Consider the following 19,058-nt stretch of genomic DNA (forward strand, 5'->3'; position numbering starts at 1 on the left):
GGCTTTCAACCATATTCCTTTCCAACTGCCTAAAGGCCAACAAATTTTAAATGACATCACATCTTTTCCATATAATGAAGTGCCACATATTCCCTAAAACATTCTTCCTATATACCCCTCCAAATCAACATATGATAATATGTGTCACCACCATCACTTACTCCATTGCCTAGTAATATCGTGCAGATGCAAACCATATTAATCAACACAAAATGTCCATGATTGGGGTGAAATAGGAGATGATGAGATGAATAAATATGTTATGGATTTCCAACTAGAAAATTAGACATATTCTCTTTTTCACTTTTTATTACATTGTTTATTATTTCTTATTCAAACTAGAATAATTTACAACCTGCTATAACATAGACCAGTGCCCAAAAACTCTCTAAATTTATAACAGGATCAAAGGGATTTCACGATAATTTTTCATTGGTTGCATATGATTTATAATGTCTAAATAGCTTGGAAAAAAAATACTATTTTTAAATTTATGTTTATGTTGATGAACCTTTTTAGTAAATAGGAGGTTAGATTTGGAGCATAGTCTCTTGGTTGTTTAATTATGAGTTATAAATATTCCTAACATTCTTATTTTATATGATTTTGTCATTTGCCAAGATTTTGAAATAGTTGTGGTTGCGGGTGCGTCCTTTACATGTATGAAAATGATGCTCCTTTCGGCCTAATTTCTTTATGTTCTCTGGGCCTGCCTAAGATTGCGCTAGCTCTTTTAGCTTCGAGTTTAAGCTTCTATTAATGTTCTAATCCACCATTTATACATCTTCAAAATCCTTTCTTTTTTATCCTTTTCTTTTTTCAGTGAACGCGTACAGATCACGTCTCTTTGTTTTGTAGCTACAGTCTCTCTCGTGAAATTTTGAGTACAACTTCCTCTTCTTGCGCGTGGGTGCGATAGTAATCGAGATTTGAGGAGCTACGTCTGCCACAAAATAAAATAATCTCTTTGCTTTTCAAGGGATAAATGGGGATTTTATAGAATTACGTTACATTTACAGGTCACCGCTTTTCAATTCTTCTTTCTTCTCTATTGGAATTGCAACTCCAGAGTTCTAAATCTGATCAAAAAGTCACCATCTCTGTGACTATTTCCTTCTAAATCCCTTTTCCTTGTAAGTACTTTTCTGTCTATCTGATTTCCCTTCCTTTACTTCTTTTTCTTCTTTCTGATTTCTGGGTTTGTTTTCTTCTCATACGTTAGACGATAAGGATCCTGGATTTTGGATTTTTCTGTCCCAATTTTTCGATTTTCATCCTTTTTATGAACTGGGCATTCGTGAATCGTTTTGTTCTTGGCTGTTTAAGGGGGTTATTGCTACAATTTGGGCTCCTATTGAGGTAACTTTTACTGGGTGTTTGTGTTTTCTGCCGTTTGATGTGAAACTTTTGTTGCCTGTCTCAAGTGATGTCTGCAGAGGCAGACGTTAAAAGACAGTTGATGAACCAAAAGAGTGAGTATTCATTTTCATGACTCATGGGCTTAGATGAATTTCTAGGTTGAGTTGTCTACAGTAGTAACTTACAGGGACATCTTCTTATGAGGATAATCAGGTGAGGAACTAGGTGCTTATTTATTTGACTCTGGATTTTAGAGCTGATTTATTCCTCAAAGTGAATAACCCCACTAGAAATCAAATAAAATTTGTTGCTGTGAATAAGGGATTTAAGACTTAAGGGAATCACTTGGTTGATTTGATTGTTTGGGAAGTCTTGGCGTTTAGTTAGAGATAGTTATGCAGAGGGTTCGATTGTCATCCCAACAAACACCTGTGCTTAAGTTGGGTGATTCACAAATGACATTATCCCCAAAGTTTAGGTTAGCAATTATCAAGTCTCATCTGTTAAATCCTTCATCGGACTTGGAATCATCTCTTTATGGGGAACCCTTAATTCCAGGTCTTCCAGATGATGTTGCATTAAACTGCCTTCTCAGGTTACCGGTTCACAGCCACGCTGCTTGTCGGGTTGTTTGCAAGAGATGGCATCAGCTATTGGGTAGTAAAGAGAGATTCTTCACTAGGAGGAAAGAGTTAGGTTTCAAAGAACCTTGGCTTTTTGTATTTGCTTTCCACAAATGTACTGGAAAGATTCAGTGGCAGGTTCTTGATCTTACTCATTTCTCTTGGCATAGTATCCCACTCATGCCTTGCAAGGATAAGGTTTGTCCTCACGGCTTTAGGTGTGTCTCTATCCCTCATGAGGGCACTCTCTTTGTTTGTGGTGGTATGGTATCGGATGTCGACTGTCCCCTCGACTTGGTCTTGAAGTATGAGATGCAGAAAAATCGTTGGACTGTGATGAATCAAATGATCACAGCGAGGTCGTTTTTCGCTAGTGGAGTCATTGATGGTAAAATTTACGTGGCTGGAGGGAATAGCACTGATCTTTTCGAGCTCGACTCAGCTGAGGTTTTAGATCCTATCCAAGGGAGTTGGAACTCCATTGCAAGCATGGGAACAAATATGGCTTCATACGATGCTGCAGTTCTCAATGGGAAGCTTTTAGTGACAGAAGGCTGGCTGTGGCCTTTCTATGTGGCTCCAAGGGGACAAGTTTATGATCCAACAACTAATCATTGGGAAACTATGCCCATTGGTTTGAGAGAAGGCTGGACTGGTTCAAGTGTAGTGGTTTATGGCCACTTGTTTGTTGTTTCAGAGCTTGAAAGAATGAAGCTTAAGGTTTATGATGCAGCTTCTGATTCCTGGGAAGCTATCGAAGGGCCTCCTTTACCAGAGCAGATATGCAAACCTTTCGCTGTGAATGCATGTGACTCGACCATATACGTTGTCGGTAGGAACCTACATGTAGCAGTGGGCCGTATCTCTCAGCTGAGCAAAAAGGGGATGAGCGAAAATAAGTGGAGCTTTAATGTAAGTTGGCATGTTGTTGATGCACCAGAATGCTTCTCTGATTTGACACCCTCAAGCTCTCAGGTGTTGTTTGCTTAGGTATCATCCTTTTTCGGCTCCCCCCCAATGTCTTGTATGATTTTGAATATGTTACAATCAAAGAGAATTAGCTATAGATCTGATTATAGATGTGTGGAAAGGTGTTTGTTCAAAGTGGCGTGTATCAGAGTACTGACTATAAGTCCGTAAATCGTTTTTTTTCTTTTTCATCATGAGTCGGATGCATAATGCATAACTTTAAATTATTGCAGTTCTATATATGTTTCTCAGTAATTAGCACAAAGCTTTGTCTATTTTTAAAATGTTTCCTGATTACCTGAACCAGAGAAAGCTGCTACTACTTTATCACTGTATAGGCATCTAAGGATCAAAATTTTCATTTAGGAAAGAAACTTAAATAGCTTACACAGAACATCTGCTAATTGACCCAGTATGTCTCATCAAGTTCAAAGTCCTAGATTAAGATATTGAAAGTGAATCTGTTAAAATATACTTTCCTTATACCTTTTTGTGTATCTTTTATTGCTGCTTTTTGACTTTCTGTACTATTTGTAATATCAATCTGTCTCGTCGAGTGATGAGATGTGACTAGTAAGTTATCCGTTCTCTTGTCATTGGTGTCTAAAATCTTTCTTGTTCCTAACACCCATATTTCGAAGCTGCATATTTCAGATAATGAAAGCATTCTTGCTAGGTTATAACCAGAACCTCAAATCTGGCTCATTTCATAGAGCCTCAAGAATAGTTAGAAATTTCCATCTTGTACGTTTCTAAAAGACATTTAACTTGGAATCATGTGACTGTGTCCTAGAATATAGATTGTCCAAAGAGAAACCTGCCTTGTGAATCACTGCTGAATAGTTGCTTGCTTCTTCTCACTGCTTCCTTCATAAGTGCTTTCTGAGCCTTTACGGTTCTGAAATGGGTAATGAAGATTTGAAGGTGGTTTTTTGGTCTTTTTCCTTCAAAACACCCCATTGAGAAAGAACCAAATTCTTTGAGAATCATGAATCCATGATTCATTGTGATAAGGATGAGAAGACTTTGGTATGAAAAGTTTATCTTGACAGTCTGGTTTGATAGTGGAAATGGAAGATTTGCAAAGTGGGAAAATGTCCTTTCCCTTTTCTCTGACTTTTTTTTTGGTCCCTTACAAATTGGACATTCTCATTTCATTTTGGAACTGATTCAAACCTCAATACACTAAAATTCCTTTTTGTTGATATATTTTGACTCATAAGTTTACTGTTATCACTTTTTTTTTTTTTTTTTTTTTTTTTTTTTTTGGACTTGAACTTCTACTCTCTTGGCCCAAGGTGTATATTTCTGGACCAATAGAGTTATAGTCAAGTTAGCGACAAAAGCTATTTGATAATGTGAAATGGGTAGTCCACAAATATGCATCATTCGAGTTTGTTTGTTGGTTTTTGAAAAGATTTATGGGATGATGTAGAAAGATTTTATTGAGGCCACAGTGAAGTTATGCTGTCAAACTACCAAATCAATTGAATATTGTTGGTTGAGTTGTTCTTTTCAAAGGATCAAATACTATTATATTTCTATCAAAAGTTGAGCCAATTAAATCATTCGGTTGATGGGTTTTCGGCATTAATGAAGTTTCATCAGTGATTTCAAACTGCTTTTAAAGCTTTTTTTTAATGAGCTTCTGAAACATATTTAAACATTATATATATATTAAAACAAAACTTAAGTGCTTTATTGGCTATTTTTGACCTAAATGTTGAACATTTTCTTTTCTTTAATTTTATGTATGATTGCTTCCAATCATTTCTTTATATCGCCTTCTTTGACAAATCTGCATCACTAAGATTGTTTATATAAAGTTTTCTCCTTGAAAACTAAATTAAACATTATGGATGTCCTTTGAAAAAAAAAATGCATAATGGATATATAGTTCAAATTCAAGGAATAATATATATTTAATCAATGTCCATAATTATATATAGATATTATCTAAACTTAGCAACAAATTCAAGAAAAATTATTTTAAATGACAAAAATATTTACAATTATTAACAAAATATCACTGTCTGTCTGTGATAGATCGTGATAGACTATTATTTATTCCAGTTTATCGCAATCTATCACAAATAAATTGTGATATTTTGTTATACTTGTAAATATTTTAATTTATTTTTCTATATTTGAAAACAATCCCAAATTCAAATGATGTAAAAAAACTTTCAAGAACTAATACTAAAATAGTAAAATATCGAAGCTTAATTACAAAAATGAGAAGAAAAATTATCGAACCTAGTTATACTCGAAAAAACAGCTTTGTACCCTATAATTTAGGAGAAATCTATCTATACTTTATATAACAAAAAAGTGGCTATAGAGGAAAAAAAATTCTCTCCATTTTCTCCCTTTCTTTTTATTCCAATCATTTTTTAGAAACAAGTTGTTCTAATTTAGCGTTTTCCACTCATTTATTCTTTTTGCATCAACTAAACAAACACCAATTAGGGAAAAAAATAATTAAAATAACATGATTGAATGTTTTCAGTTTACCATTCTTTAAATATATGTGTTTTCAATTTACCATTTTCTAAATATATTTTTCTAAATATATTTTTGCATTTTATCTTTTATCTTTCTAAAAGAGAAATATCAATTTTTAAGATGGAAATATAGATTAATTAAATCTAATTATAGGTATAGATTGAAACCAAATTCAAAATTTATGACTAAAAGTGTAATATTTTGAAATCTAGGAACCAAATAGAAACTAGATAAAAAAAAATCTTGAGGCCTAAAAGATATTTTTTTTCTAAAAAATGACATAAAACTAAATTATATACTACTTTATATAAATATTTGAATTACAGGCAATGAATTAAACTCATTAAACTCTATTTTTATATATAGAAATTAAAATTAAGATTTTCACTTTTTATTGACTAATTTTAAAAAAATGAACTTGGTTAATAGAAAGGAATTAATCGGACTTATTGGAATTAAAATTTATGATTGAATTTGAATCCCTTAATTTGGAATATATATATATATATATATATATTTCCACCCCCAAAAAAATGAAAAAAAAAAGAAGAAACTTAATACTTTTTAAATATTAAATTACTATATATTGCAAACACATAATTTTTTTTTTTAATTTTTAGGAAAAATATCAATTTATACCCCTAAACTTTAAAAATTATATCAATTTAAATCCCAAACTTTTGTAGTTGTGTCCATTTACATCCTCCATTACATTCTGTTTGGAGAAACCTCGTGTGTGTCAACATGAGCATAACTCAACTAGCATAGAGTTTGTACTATTGCCTCGTGTGCAACTCATAATTATATCATAAACATCTAAACTTTCATAAATTAATCAATTTAGTCTTTTAGTAAAATTTTCTTTTAAGAATCGTCCAAGCATTTATTTTAATTGTCCATTTTGTAAAACGAACATTTGAAAAAATCTATACACGTTCGAGAATTAATTACTAATAGAACAAAATGACCTATAGAGATTAGAACCTACAATCTGAAATGAATAAGTATATGAATGCCAATTACCCGATCTATGCTCAATTGACTTAATAGATCATCAATAGAGACATTAGTTCCATTAATAAATATTAGATTACTAAACTTAAAAAAAATATATATATTTTTTTCACATGAAACATGCTTAAACATGTTCTCCATTGGTGTGGATGGGCCTCCCTTAGCTTCTTCATGAAATAATCAAACTTTATATCAGATGTAAACTATATACCTTCTTGTCTGTCTCTCTTGACCATATTCATTATTCATGTATTTCACATTGTAACGGGTTCTACTATAGCATGTACAAAATATTCAATGAATATGTGTTAGTTTTTTATAGTTTTTTTTTTTTGACAAATTGCAAAAATCACCGTTTAAGTATGGTAGTAGTTACAATAATATCCTCAAATTTTCAATTGTAAAAATTTGATAAAATTAAACCCTCAAACTTACATAGTTGTGGAATTGTAACAATTGTATAAGTTTGAAGAGTTCGATTTTTATCATTTGAGGGTTCAATTTCTATAACCATTCTAAGGTTGAGGGTCAAATTTTAACACTTGAATAAGTTTAAGGGATCAATTTTTACAATTGAAAGTTTGTGGGTATAATTGTAACTATCATTATACTTGAGCTAGGGGTGGTAATTGAAACCAAACCTGAACCGAACCGAAACTGAATTAATGTGGTTCGATTCGGTTGATATATTTTCAAACCGAATTATTGCAGTTTGGTTCATTCAAATTTGAAAACCAATTTGAAACCGAACCGAATCGCTTTTTTATAAATATATTAAAAAATAATATATATAATTTAAAAAAATGAAAAAGCATAAAAATTAAAAAGATAAAAAAACTGCAAAACCGAACCGAACCGAATCACTTATAATTTAAAAAATATGAAAAAGCATAAAAATTAAAAATAAATAACTAAAACATGAAGGGTTCTCTACTTGATTCGATTTCAAAAAATAGACTTTTTAAAATTCACGATTCGATTCATTTTGAATCTCAAACCGAATCGAACTGTGAACATCCTACCTTATTTTTGCAGTATTTTTTTTTTTAGAAAAAGAGTTTAATTTTAATTGAAGGATGGAGAAAATTAGGTGGGGCAGCCCTAATTTTGGTTGGATATGAAATTTTGGCATTGATCACATGGAGGCAACCCATAAAGGGCCAATGGCTTGATTGATTTTCCTTTTTCTTTTTTTTTTCTGTTAATTTTTTTTTCTATTTCTATTTTGTGCCCACCAAATCAATAGTAATATGAAAACTGAATTCATCCACTCGGCTGGCCTATCTCTTTGGTATAATTTGCTTCACGTGTAAATTAATTATTTTTTCTCTCTTTTTTTTTTAAAAAATTATTTTTCCTCTTTCCTTTTTCTTTTTTTTTTCCCTATATATGTAGATTACTTGATTAATAATTAGGTTAAAACATGATTTCTATAATTTAGTTAATTAAAAGTATTAACTAATATATATACCTATATATAAAATAAAAATATATTGATTTATCATTATTAAAATTAATTAAAAAAAAGGGTTAGATATTCAAATTTTGTTATAAAAATGGTATAAAAGAACGTTTTATGAATTGGATTTTAGGTATAATAAGAAAAATGAGATACTCATTTACATATTAAAAGCGAAATATGGTTATATGTGGATCCCACATCATATTTGAAACATTTTTTTTGGCAGATACCTATGTTTTCTCCTTTATCATACAAATTTAGAACTGAGATGCTTTATAGTTAACATCGTTATTTCTTTTATTTGTTAAACAAATTCTTGTAATGAAGAAAAATGAAAAATACCAAATTTTCCAAGAATTTGGCTTTTGGAAACTTATAACAATTTTTTATATAAAGTTTTATAATTATGTTTTCTCGATATATATATAATTATGATATGTATCTAGATTAATTTTTTTCATCTTAGAAAATTTCATTTGAAAATTTGTGAATGAAATATATAATTCCATGCGCGGAAAGATTAATTCAATAGTCAATCTTTTAAATTAATCATACTTGATTTTGCATCATGTCAGATGTTATCGAAATCAATAAGTTTGAAATTGTTGAATAGACTTAATTATGGAAAAATCTATAAGGAAAAGAAAAAAGGGATAAAAACCCAGATGAAATTTTTAAATACACACTTTCAAACCCTGCTTTCATGGTTTCACTTCCATCTTCAACTTTGATTCAATTTAGTTCTATATTCTAAAATTGTTCGTTTTAATTCTTATATTTTTTGACTTTAGATCATTTTGATCTTTAAATTTTTAAAAAGTTGTCATTTTGGTCCATTCATTTTCATTTTAAATTATAGAAATTGTGACATTTTTATAAGTTCAAGGATTAAAATGAACCAAAGTTAAAAGTACAATGACTAAAACAAATATTTTTTTAAGTATAGAGATTAAAATGAAATAGGGTTAAAAGTATAGAGATTTAAAAATAAATAAAAATTAAAACATAAAGATGAAAGTAGTATTTAATTCGGAAAAGACAAATAAAGAAGGAAAGTAAAAGGATGGAAATGAAGTGGTGAATGCGTGTTTATTTCGTGGTTCATTATTATTATTTCTAAATTATATTCCACAAATATACACATCAATCACTAGCGTCGACCCCGCCGGAGTCCCACATTAATACCATTTCAATTTAAATTAAATTTAATTAAGCATAAATTAAAAAAAAATCTACCTTCAAATATAATAGTAGCTGTAATTACATAATCAAATTTTTAATTACAAGTATTGTACCTTTAAATTTACATGAGTATTAAAATTATTCCCTCGTACTTACAATAATCGTAAAATTTAACTTCGAAATGATAAAAATTAAACCTTTAAAACTTATATAATTGTTATGATTTCTATAATTAGATAAGTTTGCGGGTCAAATTTTAATACTTATATAAGTTTAAGACCTAAGTTTAAGAGCTCAATTTTTACAATTAAAAATTTGGGGTATAATTACAAATACCATTATACTTTAAAGACGAATTTTGCAAAGCCTTTAATTTAAAAAAATTTCAATAGGTCTTTCAATTGTTAATATTTTATCAAATAGTTTCATAAACTTTAAATATATTTATCTTTTTTTTTTTTTTTTGAAAAATATACGTAGAATATATTTATTTTTAGGCTTTTTGCAGATTTGATAAATTAAGTTTTAATAATTAGACTCATAACCCAGACTTATTATTTTTAGAAAAATGTAAAAAACAAGCCTAGTCCATGAAATATCAAAAAAGTTTGAATACATCTTATACACCTAATATACACTTGATACATGTTTGAAACACTAATGATATACACTTGATACACTTAACTAATAACATACACTTGATACGCACTTAATAGACTATTTATAGACACCTGATATACTTGGTATATTATTGATACACGGTTGAAAATGATCAGTTATTTTAAGTATTTTAATTTGAAGGGCATTTACACAAATAAAAAAGTTGTCACAATTTTGTAATTAAATAGATCTTCTTAATTAAGCCCCCTTTATGTTGGAAAGGGGAGTGGTTGCGACACTTAGAAGAGAGAGAAAATTGTAAAGAACTTATGGGCAACAACAATCGTTTTCTTCTTGTCGTCTGTAAATGCTCTTGCCCTCCTTCTCCGCCCTACTTTCAAAGACTAAAGGTAGGTTCAAATGCCAATAGGCCAACATTGTAAAGCACAACCAGCTTCTTATGTCGTCCTTGAATATAATGCCCTCGCCGACTTCAACTTTGCTTTGTCCTTTCCACTTTTCATTTTCGATGTCCTACTGCAACTACTATTCGGCGACTCCACCAAATCGAACGGAGAGTTAGAAAAAAAAACTCAGTTCAATTATAAAATTATAACAGTTTAAAATAAAAAAACTAAATGAAATTAAGCAAACGTTATAAATTAAAGTTGAATTAAAGTTAAGAGTATGAGACAAAAAGATATTTGATTTAGTGTGGTTTGATGAATAAATAGTAGAATGAGGGGATGTTGCCGACTGTGGCGCGTTATGAAGCGGAAAGCTGGGGCCCACGCGCGTGTTCCTCGTGATTTTTATTAATCTGATCTCCCGTTTGCCAGTTGCCATCTCCCATTTGCCTCACAAATAAACACGCCTTACTCAATCAATAACTTTTATATAACTATATATTTCTATTCTTTCTTCCTTTCCTTCTAAACTTAACATTCTATCTTCTTCTTCTTCTTCTTCTTCTTCATTACCATTTCTCCCTCTCCAATGGAGCCCTTCCTCAACTGCAACTTGGAACTTTGTCTCTCTCCTCCTTCTTCCTCTCCCTCCACCATCGCCGTCACCGCCACCAATTCAACTTCAACTTCACAACACAACCATCTCTCTCCTACTGAAGTCCCCATACTCGATCTCACCGAGCTTCAGGTAACATTTCTCTTTCAATTTCTTTTCTCTTGGACAATAGTGTTAAATCACTACTTAACTCAAAAGCTTAATTTTTCTTGATCAATCAGTGAATTTACATGGTATCAAAGCAAAACGTAATACTTTCAATATTCTATTTAAGCCATGTATATCAAACCGTAATCAAAATTGTTGGTGCAATTACAATGAGATTATGAATAGTAAAGGTAATAGATCTTACGTAATTTTCAAATATTATAAATTTGAATGTAGGCCTTACAATTTATTATGATTATGATTATCAAACAGTAAAGGACAACAAACGTAATCGGATAAAACCCATTTTTTCAAATTATAGCATAGATGGATTACGATTCAAAAACATGAGCTTAATGTCATTTCTTCCCCAATTATTATTGATTTTCACTTGTTGGTTCTTCTACAAATTTTCCAGTCCATACGCAATAGAGTGTTAAAGTATTGATATAATATTAAATTTATCTTCATCCATTTGTTTATGTTTTTTGGTCAATCAATGATTTAATAAAGGAAGAATCCAAGTGCAACGACTAATTAATTATCAGGATTGCACTCATCTTTTTGCAATCCAACTACAATTTACCACGTGGCAAATTCTTTTTTTTGAATATTTTTACCTTTTTTAAATTTTTTTTTTTTGGATGGGATTAGTGAAAAAGATAATGCATTCAAATATTCTCTTGGATTAATTATTATTGAATTCAAAAGCTTAGATTATGGAGTACGATATATACCTTTAATCAATTATTTATATTGTATGTTGTTGTGTTATTGCAGGCGAGAGCGATAATAGTACGAGCGACGAGACAAATGGAGGCTGAGAGAAGATCGACGACACGTCGGATCAGTTTACCGACGACGGAACAAATATCGATGAAGAGCGGGGCCAGCCCCTCCATGAGGAGATCATTGCAGAGGTTTTTACAAAAGAGAAAGCATCGAACTCAAACACTTTCACCCTACACCCACTAACTTTTCAACTTTTAATCATCCTTCTTTTCTTCCCTTTAATTTTGTCATTTTTCTTTTTAGTTAGGAGCTGAGTTTGTGTTTGATTGGATTGTATTGTACATACTTCGAGCTTTCTCAAATTTCCAATATAATATTACTCACATTTCTCAATTATATATAGACTTTTCTTTGATTAGGATGTTGATATTCTTCCACTAAAACTATATAATTAAAATAGCGTTCATTAATTTGCCCAACAATTTCTATTGTATAAATTAATTTTACCTCGTCAAAAGTGAATTTGGTTCGGTGGTATAGAATTGTGCTTGTCCTTAGATGTCGAAGTTTTAATCTCTCACTCCACAGTTATAATATTAAAAAGAAAAAAAAATTAATTTGATCTCAAATGATTGGAGAGTGTAACACACTTGCATTTGGTTTAAATTTATAGATTTATATAAACTTCCAATTTTAGTTTCTAAAGTTTTAAATATGTGTAATACGATGTTCAATTTTGTATTTAGTAGATAGTGGTTTTTTTTTAAAAAAATACTATCGAATTGGCCAATGATCTATTAAACACAAAATTGAAAGTTTAAAAATTTATTAGATACTTTTAAGTTCTCATTGAACGTAAAATTGAAAGAATGAAATTCTTTTAAACACATTTAAAAGACTAGAGATCAAACCTATATAAAGTTCAAAGGTTATGACTAAATTTATAAATTAGAAATATATATACTATTTTTCCTTTTATCTCAAGATAAGGTAATATGGTACATAAGCCAAAGTTGAGGACTAGACCTTCGTATGAGATTATCTTAATAATCTTCTATAACCCTAACAACCTAATGGACTAAGAGAGAAAAAAATTATCAATAGGAGTCTAATTCAATCGCATATTATATAACCATTCTAAACGTTTCAAATTCAGATTTTCACCCAAAAAAAATGCCACTTCACCTCAAGATTGGTATGTCATTCCAATCTAATTAGTAAGTTAACCATGTCAACAATCTATTAGGTAAGCTAATAATCAAAGTTAGGGATTATTTTTCAAATTTTGGGACTAAAGCCTTGATTTTAAAATTTTAGGAATCAAATAGACACTAGTTTCAAATCTTGGGGGATTAAAAGTATATTTTGCCCCCCAAAAAAAAAACTATGGGTAAAAATATGCCCAATGTCAATTTTATAGCGTGACACACATAGGATGACAAAAGTGAGATCGGTGCCTCTCAATTTACCTCAACAATATGTTCAAAACCTTGGCTTCATTAGCAATGTCAACTCATAATAGAAGATCACAACCTTGTGTTTACAAGGCACCATGACTCACCCATTTGAGGCCCATTCTATTCCCCTACAAATTGAGATGATGGAATCATGAGATGCAAACATTGGAATCTTGGCTTAGAGAAGAAGTAGAGTAGAGTCGTGGGACTTGACTTGGAGCAAAGATAAGTCTAGTAGAATCATGTAAGTGGGAAGATAGATGTATTTCACTAAATACCATCGAGTTGCTCATCGAGTACCATCGAGTATGGCATAATGCATCGAATACCATCGAGTATGGTATCATGCATCAAGTAATTCATAAAATACCATCGAGTATGAGCATCGAGTACTATCGTGTATGGCATCGTGCATCGAATATTTCACAAAATACCATCGAGTATGAGCATCAAGTACCATCAAGTATTGGGCAGTGGCTAAAAATCTAGTTCCTGCTACTCGACCTTCTTCACTTGTTTTTTCAATTACATCCTAATTGCAACTCTAATGACTCCAATCGAATTACAGACACTTAATCACACATTAAGACCCATCAATCAAGAGCCTATTATATAATTACAATATAATTAAAGAAAAAACAATGCCAAAACTCAGAAAAACCATATCAGTTGATTATTTTCATACAACTTATGAAAAACACCCACTAAAACTCAAATTAACGCTAATTGAGTGCTTAAATCATGCTCTGATGCTAACTGATAGGATAAGATAACACATAACGGAAGCAAATAGAATCAATAAGCACTCTAATTACTTTTAATTTGAGTTCTAGAAGCATGCTTAAACAGAAATTTAAGTAGACGGTTTCTCAATAACATACCTTTAATGAATTCTACCTTTGATCAACAACATACCTAGGTCATCAATTTGAAATAATCAATCTTAAACAATAAACAGCGTTATAAAGTAAGAGTGACTTATTTCTTGGTCCAGGTCTTATACAAACTATTTGCATAGGATTTTCCCACTTGTATGTCTCCACATGAACAATTTAGGATCACATCGTTTGTACTAGATACAAAATTGGTTGTATCCAATAGTGTTACCAGATTAAGGTACACAACCTTATTCATATACTATAGACCATTTTGGATATTTACTCGAACTTGATCCATCTTTATGTCTCTATATAAAGTCCAAGCATTCATGTAATAGCCATGGATCTTAGTTTATTGGATTTAGTTATTACTAGTGTAGTTTACAGACTCAATTAACAAATTCTATTGAATAAATATCAATAATATCATGCCTTGAATGTGAATCATGGTATTGAACTGTTTAAAACCGCGGTAACTAAGAATCAAATACATAAAATTTCTTCAAAAGAAAATACCCATCTTTGGCACTTAAGATTAGATCACATAAATCTCAATAGGATTGAGAGACTGGTTAAGAATGGACATCTAAGCGAGTAAGAAGAAAATTCTTTACCCGTAGGTAAATCATGCCTTGAAGACAAAATGACTAAAAGATCTTTTTACTGGAAAAGGCCATAGGGCCAAAGAACCCTTAGAATTTGTACATTCATACCTATGTGGTTTGATGAATGTTAAGGCAAAAGAAGGGTTTAAATATTTCATCACTTTTATTGACGATTATTCTAGATATGGGTCTGTTTATTTAATGCAACATAAGCTTGAAGCCCTTGAAAACTTCAAGGAGTACAAGGCAGAAGTTGAAAATGCATTAAATAAAACAATTAAAACATTTTGATCGGATCGAAGTGGAAAGTATATGGATCTGAAATTTTAAGATTATTTGATAGAGCATGGAATTGTATCCCAACTCTCGACACCTGGTACACCTCAGCAGAATGATGTATCAAAAAGGAAAAATTGAATCCTGTTGGATATGGTTCGGTCTATGATGAGTTATGTTTCCTTACCTAATTTGTTTTGGAGTTATACAGTATAGACTGCAACTTATATTTTGGACTGCGTTCTATCCAAAAGTGTTATTGGAACTCTTAACGAAGAACATCCATGAGTACATTCGGATCTTTCCGATTTCATCGTGACCGAAATACAACACATACATTCTAACAGATAATTATGCAAATGCTTCGAACAATAAAACACAAGGGAAATAGTTCTCATACTAGTTGAAGACTCTCTTCAAACGTCGAACTCAGAAGCAGTGGAAGAACCTCTACGTGAACTCTATCGCCCAGCTAACCAGTCGGCTGTAGCAACACGATCGTGTACACGAATGACAACAACTCGAAAAAGCACTAGTTGGGGCGACACCACCAATTGGAGCCCTTGGTATTCTCGGAGTGAGAATCCAAAGTGTGGTCTTTGGTAAATTTGGTAGAGGTAGGAGAAAAGACAGATCGTATAGATGATACGCAAATGGGAGAGAAAGAGCTATTGTATAGCAAGGGTGCTTATCGTTTAGATGAAGCCACATGATCGTGTAGGTTTTACTAAGCGATCGTTTAATAAAAAGTAAACGATCGTTTAGAAAATGCGGTACGCTATGCAATCATTTAGAAAGCTAAGTGATCGTTTAATGAAAGTCGTGCGACCCTTTAGACGGATGAGTAACTATCGTATAGGCTTTCAAACTAGGTGATCGTTTACATTTTCACACTGATTGCGAATTTTTGAACCTTGTGCCAAATGAAAACAATTTTCATTTTATTCATCGATTACCATAACCGAATGCGGCTGCTCCCACTAACGCACGATTGAGGAGTATAAAACAACCAATTTCTCATAAATCACCAATTTAATAATTAATGAATATAATCATATGATATTCTTACCCTATAGTTTGATATCATATATCTACTAAAGTATTTTCTCCTCCACTTGATATAAATCATATTTATATCTAATTTCCTCCATAATTAATGTATCTCATACATTTAGTCAATTATATCACATATAATTAACTAGTCCAATTATATCATATATAATCAAACTCCCTCTTGTCAATTTGAACATTTCAAACTGACCCAAACACTGATTCTCGACTTTATCCAAGCTACCCAGGGGACCTAATGGACCTGTGGCTCGAAGCTCCAACGAAACATGAATAGCTGATTAAACTCTTTAGCCACGAGGTCCACCATCCGTTAACTACCAGGCATTCCATTAAAGACCAATAGCTGAACTCTTCTTATCACAGATATATTTCTGTGTCCATCGGATATACCAATCATGAGTACGATGGCCCTTGACAGATGCTTGTAAGTATAGTTGGGCCAATTTATCGTTTTTCTCCTGTAGTTACACCTCACTCCTTAAGTACCACTGATTCATCTAATGAATAATATAACATAGTCCAACTATGTGTGAACACTTCTCAGACCACGAGAAGGTGTATGGCACCACATCGTTCAAGCTTGGAATCAGCCCTTAAGGGGGCTATCTATCTACTCGCCCTTGCCTCGGAGAAGGAGTGAATTCCATTTTGGGTAGCTGAGTTCCCAACTCCTAAATCAGACTAATCTCCAAAATGGTAGGTTTGAATCGGCGACTTGGCCACTCGCACCCATACAAATCAAAGGACCACCTTCAATAGCAGGAGTTCCCAACTCACACAGGATTGAGGTCATGTTACCTATGGTCATCCTAGTGAAGTGAAATCTCTGTCATGAACGGTGTTATATAACGAGACGAACACTTCATGGTTAGGTTTTATACAAACTCTTTGTATAGGATGCCCCCGCTCGCATGTCCCCTACACAAATGATCAGGATCAGACCATCTGTGACAAGTCACAACACTTGTGACCATTCCACAAAGCGGGTTGCATCCGTAGCATTAACAGGATAAGGTTTCCTTCCTATATCCATATATATTTTAAGGATAGATATTACCTCTCATTTTCCTCGTTCAACTAAATTGAAATGATTGAAGTTTTCTACAGACCATTTTGGTTATCACTCAAGACATGATCCACTTGTATGTCACCACATACATGCTTAAGTTACATACAGATAACTAAGGATTTTATGTTTATTGGTTTGTGGTAAAACAAATAAAATATACAAGTGAGCAAAAACAAGATGTTAAGTAAATATCATATATTATACAACACAAGCGTTCGCACAAATAGTTTACAAACTATAGAACACGAGACTTTAGGGCATCAATCCCAACAATCTCCCAATTTTCCTAAAGTGGAGTGGGGTGTACATAAAACTAGTACAAAACAATAAACTAGGGCATAAAAGCCCAGTACAAGAAAATATTCCACTTGCTCTAGTCCAGCCGCGGGCGATCCTGTAGACCCATGCTTCGTAGGTGATTCTCAAACACTGTAGCCGTGAGATCCTTCGTAAATAGGTCAGCAACATTTTGCTCCGAAGCGATCTTCGTGATGATCACGTCCCCTCGATGCATTATCTCATGGATTAGATGATATTTCTGCTCTATGTGTTTGCCACACCTGTGACTCCTAGGCTCCTTGGAGTTCGCCACTACCCCACTATTATCACAATATAGGGTAATGGGCCTAGACATATTTGGAACAACTTCCAGTTTTGTCAAGAACTTTATGAGCCAAAAGGCCTTCTTAGCAGCTTTGGAAGCCGCAACGTACTCTGCCTCCATAGTGCATTCAGTGATGCATCCCTGCTTAGTGCTTCGCCACACTACAACTCATCCATTAAGAGTAAAGATTGACCCTGATGTGGACTTGCGAGAGTCCTTATCAGTCTGAAAGTCAGAATCCATGTATCTAGTAAGGATCAAATCCTTAGATCCATACACGAGCATATAGTCCCTCGTTTTTCGAAGATACTTGAGGATGTTTTTCACTGTAGTCTAGTGACCCTGGCTTGGGTTAGACTGATACCTAATGACTATGTCCACAGTGTAGTAGATGTCTAGACGAGTATAGAGCATCGCATCAAACTACCAATGGCAGACGCATATGGGACCTGTCTCATCTTCTTAACTTCTTAAGGCGTCTTAGGACACTTGTCCTTAGACAAAGTGACTCCATGCCTAAATAGAAGTAGGCCCCTCTTGGAATTCTGCATCGAGTACTTGAGCAACATCTTATCAATATACGATGCTTGATACAGTACTAGCACTTTGTTCTTACAATTCCGAAAGATCTATATATCTAGAATAAACTGAGCCTCTCTCAAATCTTTCATTTGGAATTGAGTCGCTAGTCAGTTCTTAATTGCAGTCAGTAGACCTACATCATTTCCAATGAGTAGTATATCGTCTATATACAACACTAAGAAGACTACTGAAGCGTTGATGATCTTCTTATAGACACAAGGTTCATCAACGTTTTGTTCAAAACCATATGACTTGATCGCAGTATCAAACCGTATGTTCCAAGATCAAGACGCCTATTTCAGCCCATAAATGGACCGATTCAGCTTGCAAACCTTTTTCTCTTAACCTTGAGCTATGAATCCCTCGAGTTACACCATATAAATGGTCTTCTCAAGATTGCTATTGAGAAAGGCCATCGTGACGTCCATTTGCCCGATCTCATAGTTATAATAAGTTACAATGGACAGGAGGATGCGGATCGACTTTAACATGGCAACAGGCGAGAAAGTCTCCTAATAGGTTACTCCTTCTACCTGGGTATAACCCTTTGCCACAAGTCGAGGCTTGAAGGTTTGGACCTTCCCATCAGCTCCCCGTTTGCGCTTGTAGATCCATTTACAACCTATAGATCTTACTCCATCAGGCTGAACTACAAGATCCCATACTAAGTTGAAATACATCGACTCCATTTCGAGATCCATGGATTTGACCCATTCATCCCAGTTTAGCTCCTACATTTCCTTCTGATAAGACAACGAATCTTCAACGTCGCCATCTGCTACTATAGCAAGGATTTCCGTGAAATCTAGATAACAAACGAATGGGTTTGCAACTCTCCTACTACATCGAGGTTCCCTCAACTCTTGAGGTGGAACTGACCTACTAGATGAACTCCCATCA

General features: G+C 32.8%; 2 protein-coding genes across 2 annotated transcripts; both read left to right on the forward strand.

The window, feature by feature from the left end:
• The first annotated feature begins 632 nt into the window (after positions 1-632).
• Positions 633-3,216, forward strand: LOC120083158 (Galactose oxidase/kelch repeat superfamily protein). The gene has a single exon (XM_039038759.2). It carries the CDS (start codon positions 1,755-1,757, stop codon positions 2,970-2,972), a length of 1,218 nt encoding a protein of 405 aa, XP_038894687.1. The 5' UTR covers positions 633-1,754; the 3' UTR covers positions 2,973-3,216.
• Positions 3,217-10,635: 7,419 nt separating this feature from the next.
• On the forward strand, positions 10,636-12,012 carry LOC120083443 (uncharacterized). Its single transcript, XM_039039206.2, has 2 exons — positions 10,636-10,869; positions 11,665-12,012. Exons 1-2 carry the CDS (start codon positions 10,711-10,713, stop codon positions 11,857-11,859), a joined length of 354 nt encoding a protein of 117 aa, XP_038895134.1. The 5' UTR covers positions 10,636-10,710; the 3' UTR covers positions 11,860-12,012.
• Positions 12,013-19,058: the final 7,046 nt, after the last annotated feature.

The sequence above is a fragment of the Benincasa hispida genome, chromosome 8, assembly GCF_027475165.1.
Source record: "Benincasa hispida cultivar pf3 chromosome 8, pf3_genome.v1.1, whole genome shotgun sequence".
In the NCBI taxonomy this organism is placed as follows: domain Eukaryota; kingdom Viridiplantae; phylum Streptophyta; class Magnoliopsida; order Cucurbitales; family Cucurbitaceae; genus Benincasa; species Benincasa hispida.

Coding starts and splice junctions, on each gene's coding strand:
- LOC120083158 (XM_039038759.2), top strand. CDS start 1,755: ATGCAGAGGGTTCGATTGTCATCCCAACAAACACCTGTGCTTAAGTTG.
- LOC120083443 (XM_039039206.2), top strand. CDS start 10,711: ATGGAGCCCTTCCTCAACTGCAACTTGGAACTTTGTCTCTCTCCTCCT. Junction 10,870..11,664: donor TCGATCTCACCGAGCTTCAG/GTAACATTTCTC, acceptor GTGTTATTGCAG/GCGAGAGCGATAATAGTACG.